Source organism: Panthera onca, chromosome C1 (genome assembly GCF_046562875.1).
Source record: "Panthera onca isolate mPanOnc1 chromosome C1, mPanOnc1 haplotype 2, whole genome shotgun sequence".
Taxonomy (NCBI): domain Eukaryota; kingdom Metazoa; phylum Chordata; class Mammalia; order Carnivora; family Felidae; genus Panthera; species Panthera onca.
The window spans coordinates 94,628,205-94,650,001 of record NC_138346.1 but is presented as its reverse complement, the minus strand read 5'-3'; the positions used below and the strand labels follow the sequence as shown (position 1 = coordinate 94,650,001).

Sequence of the window (21,797 nt, the reverse complement as noted above, 5' to 3'; positions counted from 1 at the left end):
GATGCAGGGCCTGAATTCACAAACCGCTAGATCATGACCTGAGCCATAACCGAGAGTTGGACATTTAACCAACTGAGCCACCCAGGCACCCCAACTTTGTCCTTTTTTAAGATTGCTTTGGCTACTGGGCTATGTGGCTTATGGTTCCATATAAATATGATGTTTGGTTTTTTCACTTCTGCAAGACACCATTGGAATTTTGATAGAGATTGCATTGAATCTGTGGATTGCTTTGGATATTATTGTAGCTTAATACTAAATCTTCCAATCTTAATGAACATGGGGTATCTTTCCATTAATTTAGCTTATCTTAATCTCTTTCATTTTTTACTTTTTTTTTTTTTTTGCATTTATTATTCTCTAAGTATCAGTTGAGTCAGTGTTGTTGGTTAGATTCTTTTAGATCTTTTGTCCAGTTCTGTCAATAAGTGATAGTGATTGGGGTACCTGGGCGGCTCAGTCAGTTAAGTGTCTGACTTTGGCGCCCTCCATGGGGCTCTGTGCTGACAGCTCAGAGCCTGGAACCTGCTTCAGATTCTGTGTCTCTCTCTCTCTCTCTGCCCTCCCCCACTCACACTCTGTCTGTGTCTCTGTCTCTCAAAAACAAATGAACATTTTAAAAAAAATTTTTTTTAATTAAGTGATAGTGGATTGGTCTATGTCTCCCTTACATTCTGCCAGTTTTGTATAGTGTTGGAACCTATAGTAAGCAATGAAATGTTTTTCTCTCTTAAAACCTATTTTATCTGACAAATCTAGTGACTTCAGCATTCTTTTGATGAGCATTTAAATGGTATCTTTTTTTATCTTATTTGCACGCTCGATATTTTTTTTTTTAATTTTTTTAATGTTTATTTATTTTTGAGAGGCAGAGAGACTGAGCACAAGCAGGGGAGGAACAGAGAGAGATGGAGACACAGAATCCAAAGCAGGCTCCAGGCTCTGAGCTGTCAGCCCAGAGCCCAATCTGGGGCTCAAATTCATGATCTGTGAGATCATGACCTGAGCCGAAATGGGACACTCAACTGACTGAGCCACCTAGGCACCCTTGAATGCTCAGTATTTAAAGTCTATCTTTTGCATATAGTGTATAGTTCATCTTTTCTGTCCTATCCAGTCTCATTGGAGTGTCTGGTCCTTTTATCTTTAGTATGTCTATTGACATGGCTAAATGCAGGGATACCACAATGCTATTTGTTTTCCATTTGTTTTATCTCTGTTTTATTCCTATATCCTTCCTTTCCTGCCTTTTGTATTATTTGAATTCTTTTAGTATTACATTTGATTTTTCCTTTGTCCTTTTTTTCTTTTGCCTTAAACAATGTCTTTTTTTTAAGTTTATATACTTATTTTGAGAGAGAGAGAGAGAGAGAGAGAGAGAGAGAGAACGCGCGCGTATGCATGCACATTCACTCATACAAGCAAGGTAGGGGCAGAAAGAGAGGAAGAATCCCAAGCAGGATCCACTCTCTTAGTACAGAGCCTGACACGGGGCTCACACTCACAAAACCATGAGATCGTGACCTGAGCTGAAATCAAGAGTCAGGTGCTTAACCAACTGAGTCACCCAGGCACCCCAGTGATATCCTTTTTAATTAAGGGGGAGAAAAGAATATACTGTTATTTATATACATACATATACTGAAAAGTATAATAATGGATTAAGATCTGAAATCAGGAAAACCTATTGTTCGCTGATACCTCCAGGAACAGTTAAGGGACCACATGTGTATTGTATCTAATGTTTCAGAATCAGAAGAATGTTATAGTAAATTTAGGAGATTCTTGACTTATAACTGATATAGAAATTATGTACTCCAGCTGGTTTCCAGATGAAATGGGCATTCTTTAAGATGTCTACAGGTGTCTCTTTGAGAAGTAATCCAATTGGAAGAGCAGAACCTGAAAGAGCTTATGAAGCTACTAAAGTTAATTTACCACATATTTCTACATCACTGAATTAATTGTTTATTCCTTATTCCAAACTAGGTCAGATTAAGAGAAATGCACAACTAGTATAAATAGCTCCAGAAGGAGGTGCACCTAGTTGGCTCAGTTGGTTAAGTGTCCACCTTTGGCTCAGGTCGTGATCTTATGGTTCATGGGTTCGAGCTGCCCATCAGGCTCTGTGCTGACAGCTCAGAGCCTGGAGCCTGCTTCGGATTCTGTGTCTCCCTCTCTCTCTCTGCCCCTTCCCTGTCTGCATGCACATGCTCTCTCTCTTTCTCTCTCTCCCAAAAATAAATAAAGATTAAAAAAAAAATTTTAAATAGCACCAGAAGTAAATATAATCAAGCTAGTCTTACTGTTTTTACCCCCAGCTTTATTAAGGTATAATTGACAAATAGGATTTGTATTGGCATTTTAATTTACATTAGAAATATGAGAAAAATTAAAAAATGGAACCAGCGCAACTGTGTATTAGTGTGGGAATAGATAAACTGGCTAATTTATACAATGATTGCAGTTCATATATCAAATTGGATGAGCTAGCAGTATATATGTTTCAACCAAGAGAAGTCTCAAAAGAGAATGTTAATTGCAAAATAATTTGCATGGAGTTGTATATAGTACAGTAGTATAATGTAAATTTTTTAGATCCTCAACAATTTTCTGTATGGATAACAGATATACATATATAGTAGAGGTTCCAAAACATTTATAACAAAGATACACACCAACTATGGGATAATGGTTTTTCTGTTGAATATAGGACAAAAGAATGCTAGAGTAAGCCTTTAGCTATTTTAATAGTGTTTGGTTTTATAAAACAGAGAAAGAAATCGGAAACAAATATGGCCAAAAAATTTAAACCTACTAAATGTAATTGCCAGGTATATTGGTAGGTGTCTTTTGTTATGTATCCTGTATGCTTGAAATTTTTAAAAATTTTTTCACATAAATGTAAAAGCTAAGAAAATGTATTTTTGGGTAGTGATGGAATTATTACTCATTACATTCTGTTGTTCCTCAGAGAAAACATTTCTTTTCTTCCTCAACACTTATCCTAGATGCCAGCCTGTTACTGTGCTCCAGGCCACTATCACTCTGGTCAACCTCAGTATCGCCCAATCCCTTCTGTCCATTACAATTCACATCTAAACCAACCACTGCCACAGCCTGCACAGCAGACAGGTGAGTAATATTTCTGAGGCCATGATTTCTTAGCTATGGATATTGCTTTTTTCATTCTGCTTTATTTCAGTGTTACTATTATGATGTTAACCACACTCCATCTATCAAGGGTCTCAGACATGGGCATATGAATATGCAAACCAGTGAGATTAAGAGTGGGCAAATCTTAGCACCTGCCAGAAAATGACACTGTCAGGTTTATATGCTGACGTGTACAGAACCACAAACCATAATGTGAAGACTGTACCATGCCAAGCAAAGTGGTGAGCAGCTTCCTATTACTCACTGCCATTGTAGTGAAGCCTCCTTTGCAGCCTGATAATCCACCTCTGTTAACAACAAAAGACAGACTCGGCAAGCTAAGATACCTCCTGAACAGCTAACTAGAAGCAAGAATCAAAGTGACCTAACTGTGAGATTCTAGCCTGGTGAAAATATTTTGATGTCTTGGACTCACTGTGCCTTTAAAAGGAATGATGTTCTAAAACATCTTTTTTGTGTTTTGTTTTTCAGTATGCCGGTTGTATAGTGAAAGGTATTTTTAAACCAAATGCAATCTAATACTAAGAATATCAAATATATTAAAACTGAAAAGATCCTTTTCCTTTTGCCCCTCTCAAATTTTCTTTAATCTTTCTGTGAAAACAACTGTGACTTCAGTATAAAAAACTATCTTTACTGAATTCATTTCTTTCTGTGCTTCCCACCTAGATTTGTGATTCTGCCCCAGATGTGTAATAAGGTACTTTTTAGCCTTTCATCACTCTAGTGTAGAAGTGGTATGTTTCTTGGCATCTTTGAGACTGTATTAGCTGGTTGTCACTGTCGGAGGCTCTCAGGCTACATCAGCGTGAGTCACTGAGGCCACATAACCCTCCACTTAGGCAGTTTCTTGCTCTTGATATTATGTGCCACTCTTAAGGGGAACCGCAGTTTTAGGAGAAGGACGCCTACACAGGGCAATCTGATGAGAAGTGTCTGTGCTTCTCCTCATTCATGCACTCTTCAGTGATCATTGTGACTCACCAACTTCCTTAACCCGTTAGGATTGTTACTTATCATTCCTGTGGGGGAGCTGCCAGGTTTTTAATCCTTTGCTCCTAGGAGTTGTCTTAGACTTAGTGTTAGGTCTTTCTTTTTTTGTTTTACTAGCCCTGTATTGTATGTGTGACAAATGTTCTTCTGAAGGATGTTGAATGCAAGCATTGGTCATTTTAGCCAACTTCTGTCTTAATTATGACTCCGTTTAATTCAAGTTTTCCTGAAGTTTATAGTACAATCCACTTCAAACAATATAAACTAATACATGCCCTAATTTTGAAAGTCATCAAAAGTTATTCTTTATAGATGGGAGCATTCATCGTGACACCATTCATTCATTAGTTTTAAATACATTGTTGTTCTAATAGAAATTATTTTGTGAGTTTTCCTGGGCTACAGTGACTAACTTTTCATATTGTTTCTCTTTTGATTCTTTTCTTCCAAAATTATAATACAGATTACAGCTAATGTCATAACAAAAAAGAAATTTACCTTCAGTCTCTGCATTCCAATATCTTGTGTGTGACTAATTCGTTTCATACAGCCTATTATGAGGCATGCAAAGATCCTTTACTCCATGTTTATATGAATTTACAAGTTTCGTTCTTTTCCATGGCTAAATTTTTATTCCTCTCCATTGTCAAACTGCCTACAGAATTGAAACTTTTAATCACAGGTTGGACCAATGGGGTTTTACAAATGCATCTCAGGAAAAATATTCCCACTAAATGGAGAACAGCTGAATATGCCACTCCTCGCAATTGAGGGCCAAAATATCTGTGTGACAGACAGTACGTGTTTTATAATCAGTGATATTTTCATTGTGGATTTTTCCTAATGCTAGTTAAGGTGAGAAGGAGGGAAACAGAGTACATCTGTATAGTACAGGCACAGAAAAACAGTTTTTGTGAACAGTTTTTAAATGTTGTGTTTGACTCTTAAAGTTACCATAATGTAACATGTTATAGAATCTGTTCTTCCAATTATTTTATGTACTATCATCTCAGTTTATACCTTAAGTTAGTTGAACATCATTCAGTTTGAAGAAAAAAAGAAATCCTCAAATCATCCTTATCTGAAAGGGAAGGAAATTTGTTATGCTAATAAGTACAAGAGCAAATCCCTCTTTAAAGAAAAGTTCAGTAGTGCCAGTGGCAAGTATTGTGTTGGTAATTATAACCTTTTTGTGGAATTAGTAGGATTTGAACTACTAAAAAACTCAAAATGGAAAGATTTTTTTTGTAGTTAGTTAATGGTTATTTTTTGTTAAAGCTTACAGAAAAGTGTGCATGTATGTTTGTGTGTGTCCTAATAGAAAAGTAAAATGCATTGGGAAATGAACAAGGCAATTTTTTCTGTGTTTTTTTTAACAAATTTATAGCAATTTATGTCTCAGTAATTAACATTTTTTTATATACACATTATACTTTCTGGATTTCATTCTTTTATTCTTTTCCTTATATTTCCCTATGTACATTCCACCATCCCAATCTGATTAAAATTAGAAATAATTTATTACATCTCTTACCTTTTTGTTTCTTGCCAAACAACATTTAGTCAAGCAGCATATTATTTTCTTGTATTACATAAAAGGGTAAAACTATTCAACCAAATAATGAAAACATTAATAGATTAGTAACAGTTTTTCTTCACTGGAGCACAATAAATAAGTAATCTTTAAATTAAATATTCATAAACCAGGGGATATGGCAAGAAAAAATGTAAAACTTTCTTCTCTTTTCCCTTTTGGGGGCAGGAAGGTGGTTGGGGAGATATCTCAAGGATAAAATGCTTTGGTCTTCCATTCATGGGAGTGCCAGAGGTCCACAATAGTTGTTAATCTCCTTAACAACAAACCTCCCATCTATTATGAGATATGAATTGAAAATAGTATTATCATTATTGTTGGGGAATGAATATATATATATCTTGTGTTATGAATCTGAAACTGTCACGGTCATTCAAAACAAGGTTAAGTCAACCCCAATCAGCAGAAGCAGAAGAAATTCTGGCTACATAAGGCATTTCAGGCAGTGCATTGTATAGTATGAAAGAAAACAAAATAGGAATAAAATCCTGTTAGCCTCATTCATTTTTAACTGGTATTAGGTCTATCACTTAAAGCTTCTGGGTTTCATTTTACTTACTGGCAAAGTAAGGGAGTTTTGCTGTATTGTCTGTTGAAGCCTCTGTGAACTCTAAAATTCCATGATACTTTGTTTCTAGCTTATGTGAGTCATTTCTAGTTGAGGAAGGTGAAATATTGGAGGATTGGTTTGTAGTAGCTTAGTGACTTACTGTCAAAAACTGGAGTCACACAAGCAACTATTTCAAAAGAAATGGTTACCTGCCAGTTGTAATAATAAAGATTCATTATCTTAACTCTTTATCATAAAGTTTACAGTTCGAGTACTATAAAGTATACTGCATATAAGGAACTTGATATAAAGAAACTGTTCCTGCACATAGTAGTTACAGCAAAGATTTTGGGTTTATGGATCCCTGGCTGTTTTCTGTGTAGCTGCTTTCATTCTTATGACTCATTTGAAAAGTTTGCAGCTTTACCATATATGTTTAATATTTTGCAATAATTGGCCTTGTTCCTGAGCTGTTGGATTCGGGGCCGTAGCACTGTCTGAGAGGTTTACATTTCTCACAGTGAACCGGTCTCTTTTTCAGCTGCTTCCTGGCTTCTTTTTACTCAGGTTTCCACTGCTCTTTTCTTTTTTCTTTTTTTAATGCTGTATTAAGGTATTAATATTTGCTTATATTTTCCATTATGCCTTTTAATCATGCATCATACTTAGAAATAGGGATTTAAATTTAAATGACAACCTTGACTTAATGTAATTTACTTTTTAAAAATTTGTGAAAGCTATTGCTTTAATTTCTTTTCCAAAGCAGATTTGAATGGCAGATTCAGTTTGCTTTATAGCTTTTCTTAAAAGGCTAATGTCTTGAGCATGCCAAACTCATTAGCAATAGTCGAGTACATCTCTTTCTCTACTGCTACATAACTTTTAAGGAATATTAGTGTGCATTAATGCATGCCATCTAATGGACCTAAGACACCTAAAAGCATCTAAAACTACATATGGGTGCTGACCAGGGATATAATTCAATTTTTTTCCAAACTGTGATATCGCATGCATGTGGAAAACAGAATAACTCTGTAAAATGAAATGTCATTTTAGTTTTGCAGCCAGTTGATAAATTCAAAGAATATCAATGCATTATATTGTCAGTGTTAGCTTTTCAAGTAACGCAGAACCATGTGGTTTCAATTAAGCTTCATTACCAGTAGACTATGGTAGGGTCCTGATGAACCACACCATAGAAGGAACATTTTAGGATAAACAGTCTGTAACATGCAGAGAATATTGGCAGCATTGCAGAGTACAGATTTAAAAGTAACTTGGTGTAAAAAGCAGGCAAGGAAGAAATGGACATATTGGATAAGCACAGGAGGGCTGATATTAACAAGGGATTTCTCTGTAAAATAGGGACTTTGGTACAAAGTTAGTTTCTTTTTTGGCATCTTTTGACTCACATAATAGGAATTTTATATATTGTTACTTTTTGATGGCCCTGGTTATCCTTGTTTTTTCATTGATTCTATGAGCATTTCTTAGTATTGTGTGACCAACACAGATTCAGACAATTGTATAATACCTACAAATCCACCTATTTCCCTTTTCCCTTCTCCATTAACCTGCCGCCACTGAAATCTGGAGCCAAAAGTATCTGGTAAGTACCCATAGATTTCCTTGAGTTGTACAGACTCTTTCATAGGATCGTCATTTAAATAGCCATGAGCTATAACCTATGGGGCTGTTTTTATTAGATTCTTTTTTGTGTGTTCGTATTTGTGTTTATTTAATCACAGAAATAGTGGAGCAGAAGGTGGTAGAGGAAAAAGAATAGTGAAGGTGTGCTGGCAATTGTGTCTTCTTCTAAATTCACCTAAGAGGCTTTCAGTTGAAGACCCAACAACCAAGCGTAAGACAGACCAAGATCACAAACTTGAGGTTTTGATGATTTGGAAACAGTTCATCTAAATTATATTGTGGATATCTAGGTACAGATTAGAGTTGGCAAAATGGCTTATCAAAAAAAAAAAACCTAAATCTACTCTCACAGTGCTTCTGCCGTATGGGGTTATTAGTCTTGAAAAACTTAAGTGAAATGACCTTAGATTTAGGGCTATTGTGAATAAACAGTTCTTCGGTTCTTTTTATTATCTTTCCCATTATGTCTGGTTCATATTACTAAGAATGCTTTCCTTTAACGCAACTACTGTTCACGTCACCTGCACAAAATAAAACTAGCCTGTTAAAGCCTGTGCAATACTTTTCTGCTGAGCACTGTGTTTCCTTCTTGCTCTCTTCTCTGTTGAAGTGAAAGAGAGTTAAAAATAGAATATTCTTTGGAGCCCTCCAGGGAAGTGCCTAAGCCATCAATTTATATTGTCCTAGTTCTCTTTGCTTGCAAAATTGATTGTGCTTTCCTCTGAAAGTGCTGGAAGAAATGGGATAATATTGCAGCAGTGCAGTCCTTTAACAAAGGAGAATGACAGTGTTAAATAACACCTATGTTGAGATCTGGTTGTTTATTCTGTTGTTGGTTATCACTTATATTGGCATTGCTTGCTTTACAAAATACATGCTTTCCCACAATATTGACACAAATTTCTATAGATGATATATAGATCCTGTTTTCCTCTGACTTCCACGTTAAACATAGAAAAATCACAGGAAAAATTTTTTTTTAATTTTTCATACATTGAAACACTTTTTATTAAAGAATAATTTAGGTGTAGCCAAGTTGGTGATATATGGAGTGTTAGAATACTAGAAACACTCTTCTCTTAGACTTTTTTTTTTCTTCCAAGGTTTTAAGTTACAGCTAATTAATATACAGTGCAATATTAGTTTCAGGTGTAGATTTTAGTGATTCACCACTTACATCCAACACTCAGTGCTCATCACAACCAGTGCCCTCCTTAATACCCATCACCTATTTTTTTAAATTTATTTATTTATCTCTACATCTAATGTGGGACTTGAACTCATGATGCCAAGATCAAGAATCTCGTGTTCTTCCTACTGAGCCAGCTGTGTGCCCCTACCCATCACCTGTTTAACCCATCTCCCCTACCACCTCCCCTGCAGTAACCTAATGGTACTTTTCATTCTCGAAGAAGCTACTTCCTCTTTCCCAGTCTTCAATTTTCTCCCTCTTTTCAAAATCATTGCATTTTTTTCCTCATACTTGACAGTCTTCAAACTATATACTATTGAAACTATCAGAACTATGTCCTTTCCCTTCCTTTTGTCTGAATAATTAGATGATGAACCTAAACCACAGTGCCACTTCTCTACTAAGTGCCTCTCTGTAACTGTTGATGCTCAGCAGCCTGAGATTCCTTTGTTTAAACACAAGTTCAGAGGAATTTGTGAGCAACTTGAACAGTTCTTTTAGATGTAAATTTTATTTACCAAGTGTGCATAAAGTGAGGCATACCTGTGATTAGATGATTCTTTATGTTATATTGCTAATAAAATAGTAATGATTTTGTCTTGCATAGGCAATGGTAACATTCTTTAATTTGATTAGTAGAATGATGTGGATTTTTGTTTATTTGTTTTCTGTGCTTTCCAACTGACTATGTCTAGTTTTCCTTGTGGTTGTAGTAACTTCATCCATCATAGATCCCATGGTCTTTGGCCATCCATAAAGTCAAGTCATCTTTTTGCAACTTCTGATTTCCTCATCTTTAGAGAGTATACTCAAGGATTTTATACAACTAGCTGCCAAGTTGTGGTTTGTGGTTTGTCATTACTGGAATGAATGGGCAAACATCTCACTGTGACTTCTAGAAAAACCTTCAGGGACCTGTCCAGATTACCAGTACAATTCCCCTCCTTTTAACATGAAATGTTAAATGATGCCCTCCCCCCCCCCCCCCCGCCTTTTTTTTTTTTAAGTGATGCTAGACTTCGATTCCTCAGGTCCTGGCAACTTCCTATCCAGTGTGGTTCACACCTGCTGGCTTTTCCTACCTCAAATATAAAAATGAATGTAAAGCTACTGAGTGTATAGAAGAGAATCATTGCTTCACAGTAACTTAAGACTTCACCCATGATATAGCACATGCCTCTTTGTACACAGGTGTCCGAAGTTAGAGCTCCCTTTGCCCCACTGGGTGTAAAGTCTGACTTCTTGGCAAAGCAACTCAACTTTGCAGAGAAGAGCCAGATTATGAAATTTCTACTAAAAAAATCCTAAGTGGCTTCATCTGGGATATGGGAACAGAGTAGTACATTTTGAGCAAAGTCAGCCTTTGAAGCAAAATAGCAAAGCTAAACCCCAACAAGGAATATTGAAGACTGGCCTGAAAAATACTCAGGTTGAGAGACACAAACCAAGGGACATGAGCCTGAAATATTTGAGCCTCCTTTTCCTCTTCTCAACTGTTTCTTATATGTGTGGGATCTAATTATAATAGACAAGGAAGTGTTATCTTGAAATATAAGAGGTCACAAACCACACCCCTTGAGAGTAATGGGCAAAACAAGTGAAGGAGACCCCCTCCCAGGGGAGAGGACGTTATGGGCTGATTGTATAAACTCTTTTAAGATATGGTCTTTTTTTTTTAATTTTTTTTTTTTAACGTTTATTTATTTTTGAGACAGAGAGAGACAGAGCATGAACGGGGGAGGGTCAGAGAGAGAGAGGGAGACACAGAATCTGAAACAGGCTCCAGGTTCTGAGCAGTCAGCACAGAGCCCAATGCGGGGCTCGAACTCACGGACCGCGAGATCGTGACCTGAGCCGAAGTCAGATGCTTAACCGACTGAGCCACCCAGGCGCCCCAGATATGGTCTTTTTTAACCCCAAGTTCCTATAACTGCCATCTGGACTAACTGTTCAACAACTTTTCACTCTGATTCCTGTTTTGGATAACCACATTTATACTTAAAAATAATCTTCAAATGAAAAAGTCCTAGTTAATTGACTATTTGCAATCATTCTTTTTTTTCCTATAATTAAATTTATCTTGAGACTTAAGTATCTTAACCTATAGTAAAAGTCTTCATTAACCAAAATTCTCAGAAAATGGAAGGAGCCTAGGTTTTCAGTGTTCTGCTTATTGTAATACTCTATCTCAGCGTTTGTCCCTGAGAAAAGGAAAGTTTAGAATCAGAATAGTATGTGCAAACCCCGTTTGGCAAGGTGTGAACCTCTCTGTGCTTTTGTTTCTTCATCTCAAAAAATAAGGGTAATAATTATACCTATTCATGAGATTGTGAGCACTAAATGAGTTAGCAAGTATAAAGTACTTAGAACAGTGCCCAAAACCTAATAAATGTCATGTCAGTGTTAGCTCCTGATGTTATTTTGTGGTGTCATCCAAAAAAATGACAATTATGCATTATTCTAAATGAAGAGGCATAGGAATTTTGGGCTAAATTTGTGTTTGGTCTGAATTTCAGAATGGCCATGGGAAACTAACATAGTTTGTTCTGACATATTGAGGTCTTTTTGTTTTGTTGACTTCTTAACACATGCCTTTTCCTTAAAGTACGATAGTTCAGATCAGTTGATTTCTTTTCTAATCCTCTGATTGTTAACTTGAGGTCTAAGTATCTTGTAAGAACATTTACTTAGATACTTCCTTCCCATAGTTTTTTAGAAATTTCTGTTGACCTTATCCATAGCTATGGAAAAGCTTTTGAAACAGTATGTGCCATTTCTATATCTAATGTAAGTGGATATGTGTATTTATATCTGTGCACAGAAATAAGGCTACCTATACATACAAGTAAATGGTAATTATCTATGAGTAATTGTTTTATGAAAATGATGTTTTTCCATAGTGGCTTTTTCCTTTTTCATATTTTCCAAATGTTCTACCATGAAAACCTATTGCATAATCAAATAAGGCTTTTTTTAGATATGTTTTAAGTGTGCAGATTTATTCAGAAATATTCAAATGAAACCTTCATTTCAAGCTTTACATATTAAATATAAACTAAAACATTTCTGTGTTCTTCCTTTATCAAGTAAGCACCTTGAGGTTAATGACATGAAATCTGCATTTCAGCTGCAGTACAGTTTCTAAGGAGAGGATTAATGAATGACCCATGAATTCGTGAATCCGCTGAGGTGATTTGTAATCACAGGGTCCGATTTCATTTTAATGAAATGGCAGTTAAATATGTTTAACCTTATTTTAAACGCATTACCTTAAAATTTAAGTTCAGCTTTTGCTTTCAGAGCCATTTGATAGATGTGGACAGTGAAAAACGCTATTCTCAGTCAGCCTGTCAGCACACATAGTAAGCCTCTGGTTTCATGTAGAAGCATATATTATTTTGATTCTATTATGTTAAGAATATGTTTTCCTCTGTTGTCTATTCAGTAAGTATAAATATTGAGTGCCCATTTACTGGCTTAGCTGTGTGATAGCTGATATGGGTTTTCTTTGTTTTTAATACGGAAGAGTGTTAAAGTTTCTAACCTTATTTAAAAAGCACACCATTTTATTGTTTTTTAAGGCATGCACAAACAATGAGAGAACAGTTAAAAAGAACAATTTTAGATATTACCTGTGGATTTTTTTTTTTTAAGTATAATTAGCATTCAGTGTTACTGGTGTTGGGTATGTAATACAATTCAACAATTCTGTTCATCAAAATACCTATACTCCTAATCCCCTTCACTTATTTCATCCATCCCAGCAACCACCTCCCTCTCATAACCATGTATTTATTCTATTTAAGTCTGTTTTTTTGTATTAATCTTTTTTCCTGTGTGTTCCTTTGTTTTGTTTCCTAAGTTCCATTAGGAAAATCATAATAGTATCTGTCTTTCTCTCACTGACTTATTTCACTTAGCATTATACCCTCTAGGTATATCCATGTTATAGCAAATAGCAAGATTTCATTATTTTTGTATGGCTGAGTAATATTCCATCGTGTATATATATGATCCCACATTTTCTTTATCCATTTATCAGTCATTGGACACTTGAATTGCTTCCATATCTTGGCTATTGTAAATAATTCAGCTGTAAACCTAGGGGTGCATATATCTTTTTGAATTAATGTTTTCCTTTTCTTTGGGTAAGTAGTATAATTGCTGGATCATACAGTAATTCTGTTTTTAATTTTTTGAAGAACCTCCATACCGTTTTCCACAGTGGCTGCACCAGTTAGCATTCCTCCCAACAGTGCACAAGGGTTCCTTTCTCTCTACATTCTCGCCAACGCTTATTATTTCCTGTGTTTTTGATTTTAGCCATTCTGACAGGTGTAAGGTGATATCTCATTGTGGTTTTGATTTGCATTTCCCCGATGATAAGTGATGATGAGCATCTTTTCATGTGTCTGTTGGCCGTCTGGATATCTTCTTTGGAGAAATGTCTATTCACATCCTCTGCCATTTTTTAATTGGATTATTTGAGGGGGATTGTTGTTGACTTGTATAAGTTCTTTATATATTTTGGGTATTAACTCCTTATCAGATATATCATTTGCAAATATCTTCTCCCACTCAGTAAGTTGCCTTGTTTCATTGATGGTTTCCTTTGCTGTGCAGAAGATTTTTATTTTGGTGTAGTCCCGGTAGTTTAATTTTGCTATTGTTTGTCTTGCCCAAAGAGACATATCTAAAAAAATGTTTCTTTTTTTTTTCAATTATTTTATTTTATTTTATTTTATTTTAGAGAGGGAGTGCAAGCACGAACAGGAGAGTGGCAGAAGGGGAGAGAGAAACCCAGTCGGGCTCCATACTCAGCATAGAACCTGACATAGGGCTCAATCCCACAACCATGAGACCATGACCTGACCAGAATCAAGAATCCGACACTAAATCCACTTAACCACCCAGACACCCCTAAAAAAATGTTTCTAAGATCTGTATCAGAGAAGAAATTACTGCCTGTGGGAGTGATTGGCTGGCTCAGTCAGTAGAGCATGTGACTCTTGATCTTGGGATTATGAATTTGAGCCCCACGTTGAGGGTAATTTACTTTTTTAAAATAAATTTATTTTTTAAATAAATAATTTAAAAAATTATTTTAAAAATTTTTTAAATTTAATATTTAAAATTAGTATTTCAATATTAAATATTAAATATTAAATTAAAATATTTAATATTTAAAATTTTAATATTTAAAAATAATTTAAAATAAATTTATTTTAAAAAAATAAATTACTGCATACATATTTACTTTCCTAGGATTCTTATTTCAGGTCACACATTTAGGTCTCTAATTCATTTACAGTTTATTTTTATATGTGGTGTAAGAAAATGGTCCTGTTTCATTCTTTTGCATGTAGTTGCCCTGTTTTCCCAGGACCATTTGTTGAAGAGACTTTTTCTTATTGTATGTTCTTGTCTCTGTCATACATTAACTGACCATATAAATATGGATTTATTTCTGGGCTTTCTATTGTGCTATTGATCCATGTGTCTGTTTTTGTGCCAGTACCATTCTGTTTTGATTACTACAAGTTTGTACTGTAGTTTGAAATCTAGGAATGTTCTGTTTCAAGATTGCTTTGGCTGTTTGAGGACTTTTGTGGTTCTATACACATTTTAGGATTTTTTTTGTTCTAGTTCTGTAAAGTATATTGGTATTTTGATAGAGATTGCATTAAAGCTATAGATTGCTTTAGGTAATATGGACATTTTAGCAGTATTGGTTCTTCCAATCCATGAACATGGAATATCTTTTCATTTGTTTATTGATTTCTTTCATTAATAGTAGTTTCATAGTACAAGACTTTCACCTTATTAAGTTTACTCCTAGGTATTTTACCTTTTTGGTTGTAATTGTAAATGAGATTGTTTTCTCAGTTTCTCTTTCTGCTACTTCAGTATTGGTGGATAGTAATTAACAGATCTCTGTATATTTATTTTGTATCCTGTGACCTTACTAAATTCATTTATCAGTTCTAGTAGCTTTTTGGTGGAATTTCTAGGAGTTTCTATTTATAGTATCATGTCATCTGCAATAGTGATAATTTTACTTCATCCTTTCCAATTTGGATGCCTTTTATTTATTTTTCTTGTCTGACTGCTGGAGCTAGGGCTTCCAGTACTTTGTTGAATAAGACTGTTGAGAGTGGACATCCTTGTCTTGTGACTTATCTTACAGGTAAAGCTATGTTCTTCACCATAGAGAATGATGTTATCTGTGGGTTTTTCATATATTGGCTTTATTGTGTCAGGGTATGTTCCCTCTAAACCTACTTTGTTGACGGTTTTTATCATGAATGGATGTTGTCTTTTGTCACATGTTTTTTCTGCATCTATTGAGCTGATGATGTGGTTTTTATTCTTTCTCTTATTAATGTGATGTATCATATTGATTGATTTGCAAATACTGAACCACCCTTGCATCCCTGGAATAAATTTCACTCTACACTGGTGAATGATTTTCTTTTTATAGTATATTATTGGATTTGGTTTGCTGACATTTTGTTGAGAACTTTTGCATCTGTGTTCATCAGAGATAATGGCCCGTAGTTTTCTTTTTGTGTGTGGTGTATCTGGTTTTGGTATCAGAGTAGTTCGAGCTCATACAATGAACTTGGAAGCTTTCCTTCCTTTTCTGTTTTTTGGAATTGTTTGAGAAGAATGGGTATTAAATTTTTTTTAAATGTTTGAAAGAATTCCCCTTTGAAGCTATCTGGTCCTGGACTTGTGTTTGGGGGGAGTTTTTTGATTACTGGTGCAATTTCATTGCTGGTAATCGGTATGTTCAAATGTTCTGTTTCTTCCTGATTCCATTTTAGAAGATTATATATTTCTAAGAATGTATCCATTTCTTCTAGATTGTCCAGTTTGTCGCATATAGTTTTTATAATATAATCCTTTGAATTTCCATGGTTGTCAGTTATTATTTCTCCTTCTTCGTTTCTGATTTTCTTTTAAATTTTTTTTAATGTTTATTTATTTTTGAGAGAGAGACAAACCGCAAGCAGGGGAGAGGCAGAGAGAGAGACGGAGACACAGAATCCGAAGCAGGCTCCAGGCTCTGAGCTGTCAGTACAGGGACTGACCTGGGACTGCGAGATCATGACCTGAACCAAAGTCAACCACGGCCACTTAACCGACTGAGCCACCCAGGCGCCCACTTCATTTCTGATTTTATTTATTTAAGTCCTCTCACTCTCTCTTTCTTTCTCTCTCTCTCTCTCTCTCTCTCTCTTTTTAGTGAGTCTGGGTAATGGTTTATCACTCGTGTTGATCTGTTCAGAGAATCAGCTCCTGGTTTCATTGATCTATTCTTTTGTGTTTTTAGTATCTGTTTCATTATTTCTGCTCTGATCTTTATTATTTCCTTCCTTCTACTGACTTTGTGCCTTGTTCTTTTCCTAGCTCCTTTAGATGTAAAGTTAGATTGATAATTTGAAGTTTTTCTTGCTTTTGAGATAGACCTATATTGCTGTAAACTTCCCTGTTAGAACAGCTTTTGCTGCATCCCAAATATTTTGGCCCATTGTGTTTTCATTTTCATCTGTCTCCATGTATTCTTTTAATTCCTCTTTGATTTCTTGGTTGAGCCATTTTAGTAGCATGTTATTTAGCCCCCATGTATTCATGTTTTCAAATCTTTTCTTGTGGTTGATTTCTAGTTTCATACCATTGTGGTCAGAAAAAATACAGGACTGTTTTTTCTTAATTTATTGAAATTTGTTTTGTGGCATAACACATGATCTGTTCTGAAGACTGTCTCGTGCACTTGAATGTGTAAGCTCCTGTTTTTGGATAGAATGTCCTGAATATATCTGATAGGTCCGTCTGATCCAGTGTGTCATTCAGAGCTCCTGCTTCCTTGTTTTCTATCTGGAGGATGTATCCATTGATGTAAATGGGGTATTACCATCCCCTACTGTTATTGTATTACTATCATTTCTTCTTTGATGTCTTTTAATAGTTACTTTATATATGTAGGAATTTCAAATTTAGGTACATAAGTACTTATTATTGTTACAACCTCTTGTTGGATTGTTCCCTTTAGCATTACGCAGTGTCCTTCTTTGTTTCTTGTTACAATCTTCGTTTTAAAGATTGTTTTGTGCAATATGAGTTTCACTACCCTAGCTTGCTTTTCACTTCCATTTTCACAGTACATTTATTTGTATTCCTTAACTTTGAGTCTGCATGTGTATTTAGGTCTGAAGTGAGTCACTTGTAGGCAGCATATTGATGGGTCTTGCTTTCTTATCCATGCATTCACCCTGTGTCTTTTGATTGATGCCTTTAGTCTATTTACATTCAGAGTAGTTATTGATGGGTATATATTTACAGCCATTTTGTTATTTGTTTTATGGTTGTTTTTGTAAGTTCTTCTCTGTTCTCTGTTCCTTTCTTCTTTTGCTCTCCTCTTTTGTGGTTTGATGGCTTTCTTCAGTGAAATACTTAGATTCCTTTCTCTTTATTTTTTGTGTATCTATTACAGGTTTTTGTTTTGTGGTTACCATTAGTCTCACATATAATATACATATAGAAGGCTATATTACATTGATAGTTGATTTAAGTTTGAACCTATTGTAAAAGCAATAAATTTTTACTCCCCTCCACGTCACATTCTATGTATATGATGTCATATTTACATCCTTTTTTAACTTTTTTTTAAAGTTTATCTATTTTGAGAGAGAGCAGGAGTGGGGTAGAGAGAGGGAGAGAGAGAATCCCAGGCAGGCTCCATGCTTAGTGAGGAGGTCAATGCAGGGCTTGATTCCATGACCATGAGATCATGAGCTGAGGCTAAATCAAGATCTGGCCGCTTAACCAGCTGAGCCACCCAGGCACCCCTACTTCACATCCTTTTATTTTGTGGATCCCTTAACTGATTTTCATAGATATATTTATTTTACTGGTTTTGTGCTTTACCCTCAGTGATTAATCTACCACTTTGATTGTGTTTGTATTTACATATGAATTTTTTTTCTTTCATAATTTTGTTACTCCTGATTATGGCCTTTTCTTTCCACTCAAAGAATGTCCTTTAGGGGTGCCTGGATGGTTTAGTCAGTTAAGCATCTGACTCTTGATCTCACCTCAGGTCTTGATCTCAGGGTCATGAGTTCAGGTCCTGCATTGGACTCCACACTGGGGGTGGAGCCTCCTTAAAAAAATAAAATGGATTTCTCTCTTCGTCACACTGCTTTCACTTACTAAGTGTCTTGGTGTGAACCTCATTGGGTTTAATTTATTGGGGGCCTTCTGTGTCTTCTGAATCTGAATGTCTTGTTTCCTTCCTCAAATACAAGAAGTTATCAGCTATTATTTCTTAAAATAAATTTTCTGCCTCCTTTTCTCTCTCATCTCTTTCTAGCATCCCAATACTGCAAATGTTACTACACCTGATAATGTCACTGAACAACCTTAACCTGTTCTCATTTTTTATTATTTTTTCTTTTTGCTGTTCAGTTTGTTGCCTTTTCATTACCTGCCTTCCAAATCACTGATCTGTTCGTCTGTATCCTCTAATCTGCTAATTCTCTCTAGTATATTTTTCATTTCGGTTATTGAATTCTTCATCTGTTTCTTTTTTATATTTTCTTTGTTGAAATTCTCATTGAGTTTGTCCATTTTTTCTTTCTCAAGTCCAGTTAGTATCATTATGACCATTGCTTTGAGTTCTTTATCCTGACATATCGCTGATCTCAGGTTCATTTTGTCCTTTTGCTGCAGTTTTGTCCTTTCATTTGGGATGTATTCTTGTCTCCTCATTTTGTCTAACTCTCTATGTTTGTTTCTGTGTATTAAGAAGGTCAACTCTGTCTACTGATCTTGAAAGTAGTGGCCTTAAGAAAAAGAGGTCCAGTGGTGCTCAGTAGCACAGTATCCCCTTTTTACCAGAATCAGGTGCTTCGTGGTGGCTCCTCTGGGTTGCTTGTGCTCTGCTTTTGTGGCTGAGCCACTTTTGCCTTCAGTCCTCTTGGCTGTAATGGCCCACTTTGCATGTTGTAGGTAGGATTTGGTCCCTGTGCTGTTTAGGGCCCAGACTGGCCCAGGATCACTGTTGGCCTGTAGTTAGGCAGTGTCAGCAGTCAGACCACAGGCCTGCCCTCAGCAGATCACCATAAGACCTGCATGTTGCATTCCCTGCCTTGTCCCCTGAGAGTCTTGTGTTGGTAGGCAGGACCAGCAGCAGACCAGATGCCTGCCCCCACTTTGTCTGCCATGGCTGCAAGGCTCCCAAAATGGCGGGCTCTCTTCCTGTCCTGCCCCCTGAGAGCTTTTTATTGGTGCGTGTGGCTGGCAGTGAGATCAGATGTCTGCTCCTAGGCCATCTGCTGGGGCTGCAGTGGAACTCGTTGTGCCTCTCATCCTTGTCCAGGCTGCTTGTAAAATGTGACACAGCAGGAGCCACTTAGGATTGTTATCTGTAGCATTTAAAACATCTGGAATAAGGCAAAGAACAAAATTAGAAGAAGATTAATGTGGGCTTCTTAGGAAAGATACTTTCTTTTAAAGTGTTTGATGGGGTGCCTGTGTGGCTCAGTCGGTTAAGCGTCTGACTTCGGCTCAGGTCATGATCTTGCGGTCCGTGGGTTCAAGCCCCGTGTCGGGCTCTGTACTGACAGCTCAGAGCCTAGAGCCTGTTTCAGATCCTGCATCTCCCTCTTTCTCTGACCCTCCCCTGTTCATGCTCTCTCTCTCTCTCTTTGTCTCAAAAATAAATAAATCTTAAAAAAAATTTTTTTTTTTTAAATAAAGTGTTTGACGTTCTGGGGCGCCTGGGTGGCTCAGTCGGTTAAGCGTCCGACTTCAGCTCAGGTCATGATCTCACAGTTCATGGGTTCAAGCCCCGTGTCAGGCTCTGTGCTGATAGCTCGGAGCCTGGAGCCTGATTCTGTGTCTCCCTCTCTCTCTACCCCTCCCCTGCTCACGCTCTGTCTCTCAAAAATAAATAAATGTAAAAAAAAATTTTTTTAAGTGTTTGACGTGTTGTTTTTTGTTTTTTGAGGGGTTTTTTGGTGAGAGGGAAAGACAGGGAGGGCAGGCTCCAGGCTCAGCACAAAGCCTGGCACAGGGCTCTGTCCCATGACCCTGGGATCATGACCTGAGCCAAAATCAAGAGTCAGATACTCAACTGACTGAGCCACCTAGGCACCCCTACATTCTTATTTTTAATAGCTCTATTCTTATTTAAGAATATGTTCCCAGTTTGTTTATGCTACTTTTTTTTTTTAATTTGTTTTTAATGTTTATTTTTGAGAGAGACACGGGCAGGGGAGGGGCAGAGAGAGAGAGAGACACAGAATCTGAAGTGGGCTGCAGGCTCCGAGCTGTCAGCACAGAACCCAATGCAGGGCTCGAACTCATATGCCACAAGATCATGACCTGAGCCGAACTTGGACGCTCAACCAACTGAGCCACCCAGGTGCCCCTATACTTTTTCCTGACATTTTTCCTTTTCCTTAAGTCCAAGCTCAAATGGTATTACTTCTTTCAGGATTAATTTCACCCTCCTATTTTTGTAAGTGTTTTTTATACTGTTATTCTAATACAGTATCAGGGCTAAGAATACCTAATTCAAAGAAACGGGACTATGTCTTATTTTCTTTATATCCCCACCAGTAACATCCTGGGTTCACAGCTTAATACCCTATGTAACAAATGATGAGGTGATGGAGTCGGATGTTTTATACTTCATGTTATGTTGTCACATTGTCAAAACGTGCATGACGTTTGTGTGGAGATACACTGTGGCATGGATATTGATGGGGATTAGGTTGCATTAGGGAATCTAAAATAGCATTAGAAATTTACTGATGCACATTCCATGGTGTAATGTCCTATGACATGGAATCTATAGCTATTTATTGAAAGTGTTCTCTGTCAGATGTTTTTTTCATAAGAAAATTTTAGGCTGGGGGCGCCTGGGTGGCTCAGTCGGTTGAGCATCCGGCTTTGGCTCAGGTCATGATCTCACGGTTGGTGAGTTCAAGCCCCACGTCGGGCCCCATGTCGGGCCCTGTGCTGACAGCTCAGAGCCTGGAGCCTGCTGTGGATTCTGTGTCTCTCTCTCTGCCCCTCCCCTGCTCATGCTCTTCCCTATCTCTCGAAAGTAAATAAACATTAAAAAAAAAATTTTTTTTTAATGAAAATTTTAGGCTGGAAGGCTCCAGTGTGAATCTCCAGAAATTAGTAAATTTAAATAAATAAAGGAAATCAGAACACTTGCACATAAATTGGCTTTTCTTTTTCAAAGTTTTATTTCAAGGTAACCTATAACTTCAAATGTATTTTGAATAAACTATAAAAGTAGTATGAGAAACAGTTGTGAAGTTCCCTGGGAGGATGTGACTGTTTTAAGTTGAGGTATTTTAAGTCAGATTACATTACAGTGAATTCTGCCAGGTATCTACATTTTTCTTTTCAGTTGTATAGGACTGTAGGTCTGACAAGTCTGTCATAAGTTACTTTCCCAGTCTATAAAGAGCTGAGCCCAAATTCTGACACTGCAGTATATGCTTGTGTATGTGTATGTTCTGAGATGGTATTTCCAACACAAGAAAAGATCATATCTTCACATCCCATTTCCATTCCTGCCCTTTACGTTCCTAGGTGTGGAAATGTGTCAGCGTATG

General features: G+C 36.5%; 1 protein-coding gene across 13 annotated transcripts in view; it reads left to right on the top strand.

Moving 5' to 3' along the window:
- Positions 1 to 21,797, top strand: part of R3HDM1 (R3H domain containing 1) — a 127,594-nt gene that overhangs the window by 51,680 nt on the left and 54,117 nt on the right. For all 13 annotated transcript variants that reach the window (XM_060625978.2, XM_060625992.2, XM_060625988.2 and 10 more), the window contains one exon: positions 3,012 to 3,135. In XM_060625978.2, the coding sequence (XP_060481961.1) occupies positions 3,012 to 3,135 (124 nt within the window). The remainder of the gene's footprint in view (positions 1 to 3,011; positions 3,136 to 21,797) is intronic.